Here is an 8,702-nt window from a genome sequence, read left to right on the forward strand (position 1 = left end):
CTCCACCACCACGCGCCCAGGAGTGGGACACCGTCTTCAAACAGCTGCCGGCTTGTAGGAACCAAAAAGTTTCTTTCACACTCCGAGATAAAAAAAATATGTACAATGGCCCTTATTCAGATCTGATCGCAGTACATCTGCCCTACCTGCAGTGCACATGGTTTTGCTTATTTTGAGAACAAATTTGTACTGCGATCAGATTGGAATAACGTCCAATGTGTATTTCTTTGTAAAAGCACTGAACAGCGTGCTTTAGAAACAGTTTGTGGCTTACTACACGCTCACAAAAAGCGATTGCCAGCTCCCTGCTTTCGGAAAAGCACTGAGAAAATGGCAGCAGTGCCATTTTCCCGGAGACCTTTGTATACCCTGCAGACTTTTATACTGCCTTCTAGAACTCGGCTAGAGGAGGAGGCCAGGATGGAGACTGCACACAGGCACACTCCTCTCTTAACAGAACTAGGTCTTTATGCCATGGCAGGTAATGGCGCTGGGTAATGACAAACCAATTAAATTCAATTTAATTTTCTCTGATTAATAGAGTCTGCTTACAAATGAACTCAATAATTATATTACTACAAGGAAAACCAACCCACATAAAACCACATACAAGAATACAAATCCTCATGGACAGTATCAGGAAAAGAGGAAGTAGCATTGGAACCATTTCTATCAATATCGTTAACGTTCAATCTCTGCACTGGATAGTATTGGCTATTTCTACAATGTAATCATATCACACTTCTGTTAGAGACATTGTGACCTTCGCATAGACCTAGGTTAAGAAAATAACGTAAAATATGTGATTTAAAAAGTTTACTACAGGATTAATTTAAGTGTCTTGAAAACCAATCAAAGTAAATGTTCCAATCGCTGATTTTTTCCCCACCCATCTACAAGGAGAACATGAAAATCCCTTTTCAAAGCTCGCAATAAGAGATTATGAAAGCACTTGAAGCATGAAACCATTTACAGACGCTGACGAGTATTGTACATATTGAACAGGCTCAACTGCAGCACCAGAGAAGGACATAGCACAGAGCTCTGTACATAAATTAAAGGAGCACTAAGCCAAAAATGCTAAACTAAGGACATTCACTAATGAATACATAAAAAGGCTCAGCACCTTTTCTGCACTAAAGATAAAGCTTTTTATCAAGGAAAACTAGTTTTATTATCTTGTTTTTTTTTTTTTATAGGGGGTTGTCACATTGCAACATCAATATCAGGAATTAGAACTTGGGTGTTTTTATTAAATGTGCAGAATGTACCATTATTGTGCTTAATCCTGCTCGCACATAAACAAAATCTAGGCTGGGCTTGTTTGGACCACAGAGGTGACCTTGACAATGGTGGGCAAGCCCATATCTTTGGTCAAATTTATGCTAACAACCTCCTATATAATATTTAATTGTAATAAATATTGTCATTTTCAGTAGTAATAATTGCAAAGTGCACCCATATTGCTTTTTTTTTTTGTAACACTATAAGTCTCAGCAAGCTAGAAATAATACTGTAGGAACTGGGATAACCTTGGTTTTTAGATACAACAGCATGGGGCACATCTCAGTGTAAGAAACCCTCTATCTCTGGAAAGGTAATTTATTCTGTATTTGTACTACGGTCATGTGATCACCAGTCAAGAACTACTAAGTTTGAACATCATTTTAAAGAGAAGACCCGTCTCTTTTAAATGGGGGTACACTGGAATCACTGCACTGCCCCGAACCTTAGTATTTTGACAAAAATGTAATTAAAATGCCACTAATTAACAGTGGTGGCTTGGTATATATTTTCTACTAAGCATCAGTGTTGTGGGTCTGCATTTTAGATTCTTAGGCCCGTAATTCAATGCGGGTCGCTGCGGCCGGCGAGGGGGTTAAACAGCAAGGATCGCAGAAAAACTGCGATCTTCGCTGCTTAACCCCCTCGCCGGCCGCTCACCCTATTCAACGTTCCGGGGGAATCCTCGCCATCACAGGATGGCGAGGATTCCCCCAAACAGCGAATGCTGCGGCTAATGCAGTGAACCCTAGCTTCTGGCTATTCTTTCTTCATTTCCCAGACACAATAGTATGGCATTGGAACAAATATCCAGCCTTAAATTCTAGATACTTACCTGTTGTCATCCACTTGAACAAGAAATCGCACAATGTCCAGGTGGGCTTTTAGAGCTGTGAGCTCTGTATAGGGGTTCTGTGTCTGTTCTTCTCCAATGTTTAATACTGCAGACTTCTACAAGAAAAAAAAAAATACAATAGAAATGAAATGAAAACTACATTAAGGTAACCTTCCAGGATAAAAAGTCATGAAACCTATGTCGTCATTAATTTAGCTTTCAACCCGACATACTGTTGGAGACACGCTGTAACTGACCTGGTTCTGACTTATAAATGATTGCCGCTTTAAACAGACAGGCAGACCGCAGAAATGGCAGGCTATTACATTGCCCCTGGTCTGATAACTTGGGGAAGCTAAAATAGCAGCTACAGAGTTCAGGGGAGGCAAACCTCAGCCACTGATCCCAACAAGAAAAATAGTCATCAGCTCTGCCTCCACCCCAGAGCACGGCCTCATGTTCTGCTCAGCAGCAACCCAGCGCCTGCACCTCAGTGCTTACTGCTCAGCCTTTACCAAAGCAAAGTGGTTTGAGAAAAACCTGGGATAGAGAGGTGCTGGGAGCCTAGAGGTGAACACTGCTGATTATCTACCATTGTCCTTTTTCAGTTCTCTATGGAAACCTAAGGAGCAGAGGAATCTTGATCTATGCTTACTCAATCCATTTCAGTCCATTCATTGACCGATTTTCAATTGGTCCCTTTCAGTTTCTATTGAAACTAGATTTACAGTGGACTTCTGATCAACGCTTATCTTTAAAATCAGTCTGCCTACTGATCCATTTCCAGTTGACACTTAGATTTTATTTTGTTACAAATCCTTTGCAATCAATTACAGCCTGAAGTCTGGAACGCATACACATCCCCAGATGCTAGGTTTCATCCCTGGTGATGCTCTGCCAGGCCTTTACTGCAAATGCCTTCAGTTCCTGCTTGTTCTTGGGGCATTTTCCCTTCAGTTTTGTCTTCATCAAGTGAAATGCATGCTCAATCGGATTCAGATCACATGATTGACTTGGCCATTGCATAACATTCCACTTATTTGCCTTAAAAAAAAACTCTTTAGTTGCTTTTGCAGTATGCTTCAGGTCATTGTCCACTGTGAAGCGCCGTCCAATGAGTACTGAAGCATTTGACTGAATATGAGCAGACAATATTGCCTGAAACACTTCAAAATTCATCCTGCTGCTTTTGTCAGCAGTCACATTATTAATAAATACAAGGGAACCAGTTCCATTGGCAGCTATACATGCCCACGTCATGACACCACCACCACCACGCACTGATGAAGTGGTATATTTTGAATCATGAGCAGTTCCTTTTCTTCTCCATACTCTTCTCTTCCCATCACTCTGGTACAAGTTGATCTTTGTCTCATCTGTCCATGGGATGTTGTTCTAGAACTGTAAACGAATTTTTAGGTGTTCTTTGGCAAACTCTAATCTGGTCTTCCTGTTTTTTGAGGCTCACCAATGGTTTACATCTTATTTATTTATTAATATATTATAAATATATATATTTATTATTTATAAAGATATTACATCTTGCGGTGATCCCTCCATATTCACTCTTGTGAAGTCTTCTCTTGATTGTTGACTTTGACACATATACACCTACCTCCTAGAGAGTGTACTTGATCTGGCCAACTGTTGTGAAGGGGCTTTTCTTCACCAGGGAAGTAATTCTTCTGTCATCCACCACAATTGTTTTCCGTGGTCTTCTGGGTCTTTTGGTGTTGCTGAGCTCTCTGGTGCTTTCTTTCTTTTTAAGAATGTTCCAAACAGTTGATTTGGCCACACCTAATGTTTTTGCTATCTCTCTGATGGGTTCGTTTTGATTTTTCAGCCTAATGATGGCTTGCTTCACTGATAGTGACAGCTCTTTGGATCTCATATTGAGAGTCGACAGATACAGATTCCAAATGCAAAGGTCACACCTGGAATCTACTCCAGACTTTTGACCTGCTTAATTGATGATAAGATAACGAGGGAATAGCCCACACCTGTCCATGAAATAGCTTTTGAGTCGATTGTCCCATTACTTTCGGTCCCTTACAAAGTGGTAGGCACATATAGAAACCGTTGTAATTCCAACACCCTTCACTTGATTTGGATGTATATACCTTCAAATTAAAGCTGAAAGTATTCAGTTAAAGAACAGTTGTTTCATTTCAAATCCATTGTGGTGGTGTATAGAGCCCAAATTATGAGAATTTTGTCGATGTCCCAATATTTATGGACCTGACTGTATATTCTAATGTTGCCTTAAATTTGCATCTCCTTCACTAAGCATTACAGATGCACCAATCCTATTTGGGTTCCCAAGCCCATTCACAGCACTACTGATGTAAACCCCGGGTGAACGATCTAGTGCTTACACACTGAAAGATATCGTTAAAGATATAATTAAATGAGGTCACCCACCATTGCTGCTAGCATGCATCTTTGATGGTATAGTCAACATTGTGCATGCAGCACAGATGGCTGGGTGGGTGTTAACTATGCGCACATCATTATCGATATTGAGTGTACACATTAGCCGATATGAACGATATCTTTAATGTTCATTTCATTAATGATATAAAGGCAAGTTTGTATGGGGCTTTAGGGAGAATTAAAATGTTTTATTGCTCCCGTAGCTCCAGTCTCAGTGAAGAAAGCTATTCAAGTGTCTGTGCCACTGGGAACGGGTACTGTATTCTCGCCCCCAACTGCAACAGGGTTAGTCGTTTAAAAGCAGAGATTTGTGGCGCCATACAAAAATGGATGATGATGATAATTTATGAGACAAAATGGGCTAATTCAGCATGGAATGTGAGAATTTGCAGTGGATTGCAATGAAAAAGCCGCCGCCCAGACAGGAAAAAACACCCCTTGCAAAATTGTGAGAGAATGCGGAATGGATTGCTAATCACAATTCACTCCCAAATCCATATGCAATTCACGAATTATCAAACAGTTTTTGCTGTCTGTGGAAATGTAAGCAGGACAGAGCTTCCACCAATCTGCAACTAGGACAGGGAGGAAGTTGTCATCTCTGATGTCACAGACCCTCCTCATAAACGCCTGGCCATGCCTGCGTCTTTTTCAACACACTCAGAAAATGGCAGGTTTCCATCCCCAAATGCCGGCCTACTTTCAGTCAAATTGCGGCTCCATTGCAATCTATACGCATTTTATTGCTATTTCACCTTGCGCACGCACAATCAGTCACCAACCGCTTGATGTGTGAATTCCCTAATTAGAGATCTATGCTGAATCCGGGCCAAGCTGCATAGTAAGCATCTGAAAAATATGAAAATGAGAAGAAGTAACCGCTATCTGGAAAGGGGTGTGCAGTCAAAATAGTTGATAATCACTATGTTGACATGCGCAGTCCACACCAAAAAGTCATATGTTATGCTGTCGATATTGTGGCAGGGTTGACATATACTCTGTTGTCATAATGCGTCTGCACAGGCACATTTCTGGGCATGTGCACGGTGAACATGTAGTGCTAGCTACATGTCTAGCTAGAACAGGCGGGAGGTGTTAGCATGGGGTGTTCCCATGGAAATCGCCCGGCGATGCGTGGGGGGGGGGGCGGACAGCTGACATCAGCGGATGTTAGTTGCCCACCTGCTTCCAGCACTGGGTGCTCGCAGATCAGAGACACCTCTGCGAGCACTAGAGAAATCATTTGATGGTCACTGACCATCGAATGATTTCGTCTCGCACCCAAGGCTGCAAGGGGCGTCTGGCTCTGCAGGCGGCGTTTAGTCCACATGCAACGCTGCAAATTTTGCAGCGTTGTGTGTGGCCCAGAATAAGGTCCTTTATGTATGTTGACATTTGAAATGATAAATAATTGACCCCCCCCCCACATATTAGATCTACTGATAACGAATAAGTTTAGCAACTGAACAGAAATAGACATTAGAAGACCTGTATATGATACACTGCTTCCCAATAACCCGTGCTTAGCATGCACATTGTAACTGGACTGCTGCAATTCACTGATTATATGACTTAATACACAGAACAGTAACATCTGCAGCACCATAAGAATGCAAGCAATGCACATATGGCACACGGCCAGCCTGGCTACTCTGTCTGTCACTAGTCGTCCCCGTAATGATTCAGGTGACAAAACAAGGTTTGTTTACTATACAGATGACGCCGCAGCCATTACCTCCCCGCCGCCCTGCTGCTCTCTGCTGCCCAGGAGCCATCGGAACATGGCGGGAGGCTGCCTGTGTGGTATTCAGCGGCTCAGCACTACAGAAGTCCGGTCATACACGACTAGAAGGATGACTCTGTAAATAACTACATAGCACAGGCCTAGTGAAAACACACAGGCCCGATTCTCCGGTTGATGTCACCTAGCAACGGAGTACGGGAAGCCGCTGCGGCCAGAATACACACAAGCGCGTTTTGTATTATTTTGTAGGAGATGAGGGATGCTGCATGTGCTTGTTTTTTTTGTGTGTGTGTATGTGTGTGTGCTTTTTCTTTAGTGGGAAGTCAAGATGCTGTGATAACCAATGTTCTAAGGGGAAATTGCAATTTTAATGTTTCAAAATTTTATTTCATATATATATTTTTTATTGACAAAAAGGTTTAAGCCCGGCTGCAGCTTGTGGGTAGTAACCGTAAGCCAATGGTGCCATATCTGTCCTGTAATGGTAATAATAATAAATTATGAGGGATGTCCAGGGACAGTGCATTGTGTCCCTCCTGGAGAGAATCATGTTGGGAGGTATGTATATTCACAACTACTTGGTATATATACACCTATCTATGCAGTTAGCAGGGTGATCGTATTAACTGACAGGAACAATACATGCATAGGTATGCATCATATACAGTAGTAATTACTGATGTTCAGGAAGATGGAAAATGTAGAGATAGTTTCATAGCAAGAGATATATAATGTATATCCATTGACGTATACATAATGGGCCTGATTCAGCTTGGCAAACAGCAAAAATCGCTGCTTACTGAGCAGGGCATTCCCATGGGTGAGCCCTGTTTCTGCCCCTGCCCCTCCCTCCTCGCATCGAACGGTGTGTAACTCGCCGAAGCTGTTTGTTGCTGGGGTCTGCGCATGCAGACGCCACCCAACATTGGAACAGGGATGAATTTGGCCCCTTAGGAATGATATCGGGGCCAATGAGTTCAAGATGTGCTGCACACATGGGCCTGGGTGGGCATACATCTCACATCCTGCACCCATCAATGGTATCGTGTTGATAGGTCAACAGTGTCTAGGTCCTTGATGGAGAACCTTGACACTCCAGCTGCTGTTGAACTACACATCCCAGCATGCTCTGCTTCAGTTTTGCTATTTGGCCATGCTAAATCTGATGCAGAGCATGCTGGGATGTGTAGTTCAACAGGTTAGCCATCAAGGGTCTAGATCAGGCATGTCCAATGTTGGCCCTCCAGATGTTGTGAAACTACACATCCCAACATGCTTTGACACAGTTTTGCTATTAGAGAATGCTAAAACTATTGCAAAGCATGCTGGGATGTGTAGTTTCAAAACATCTGGAGGGCCAACGTTGGACATGCCTGGTCTAGATGGACAGTCAATAGGTCAACCACTATTGGACAACACATGAAATATGTCGACATGGACAAAAGGTTGAGATGCCAAAGGTCAACATGTGTATATGATGATTATTTTTACTTGTTCTTATTTCTCTGTCCATGTCAGCATAGAGTGAGAATATAATAGCCTGAAGCATGGCAAGCCAACATGTTACACTAATTGGGGGTCCATGTTGACATATTCAACAACAAAAAATATGAGAAACTTGTGTCGACCATTTTCTTGTCGACCTTTTGCTTGTTGACCTTTTTTCACCTGTCGACCTATTGCCTGCTGACGTAGACACTGGTGACCTAATAATCCACACCCATCAAATTATACCCCCCTTCCCCCATCATTCCTGCGGCGGCCAGTAATCACAAAATGGCGTGGCTGCAATTTTCACTGGGATTTGTGCATGTACAATAAAAAAAACCTCCAACAGTACCGATTTAGCCGGTACAGTACCGGTTGTACCGGATTTTAGCTGCAGGTAAGCAGCACGTCATCATCACACTGGCCTTTACAAGCGCAGGGCAGGCAGCGCCCAGGCATGTGTAGAGTAGAATACTGTCACCGCCGGGAGGAGCAAGAGACGCCAGAGGAGGGGAGAGAGCTGGTTGCGGCTGCCCCTCTCACACATCTCTCCACGCAGACTATGGACCGCCGTAGGGTATGAACCACAGTGAGGGAGACTCCCTCTAAGCTCCTGGCTGCAGAGAGTCCTTTCTGGATATTGTGGCGGAAGCAGCAGATGGCAGCGCAACTTCAGGGAGTCGCCTGGATCCTGCTCTGCATCTTATCAACATTCGGTGAGATTCTGCTCCCCTGACGCTATCTGCGTGACTCTCCAGCAAATACTGTAGATATACCCGATACTTACACACCCTTCAACTTTACCATTGAAAGTATAGGAAACGAAGCTTGGCCACGCCCCCTTTCCAATTGTGTACCGAATTCAAATGTTGGAGGGTATGCAATAAAGATGACCCCTAGGAACAAGGTGCAGATGCC

General features: G+C 43.1%; 1 protein-coding gene across 1 annotated transcript in view; it reads right to left on the reverse strand.

The window, feature by feature from the left end:
* The window catches only part of WDR41 (WD repeat domain 41), a 36,257-nt gene extending 29,751 nt beyond the window's left edge, over positions 1-6,506 (reverse strand). Inside the window, exons 1-2 of the mRNA XM_083152152.1 lie at positions 6,288-6,506; positions 2,120-2,235 (exon numbers count right to left, since the gene is read on the reverse strand). Of these exons, the coding sequence (XP_083008278.1) occupies positions 2,120-2,235; positions 6,288-6,335 (164 nt within the window). The 5' untranslated portion in view covers positions 6,336-6,506. The remainder of the gene's footprint in view (positions 1-2,119; positions 2,236-6,287) is intronic.
* Between the last annotated feature and the right edge of the window lie 2,196 nt (positions 6,507-8,702).

Source organism: Crinia signifera, chromosome 1 (genome assembly GCF_055691185.1).
Source record: "Crinia signifera chromosome 1, ASM5569118v1, whole genome shotgun sequence".
NCBI lineage: Eukaryota > Metazoa > Chordata > Amphibia > Anura > Myobatrachidae > Crinia > Crinia signifera.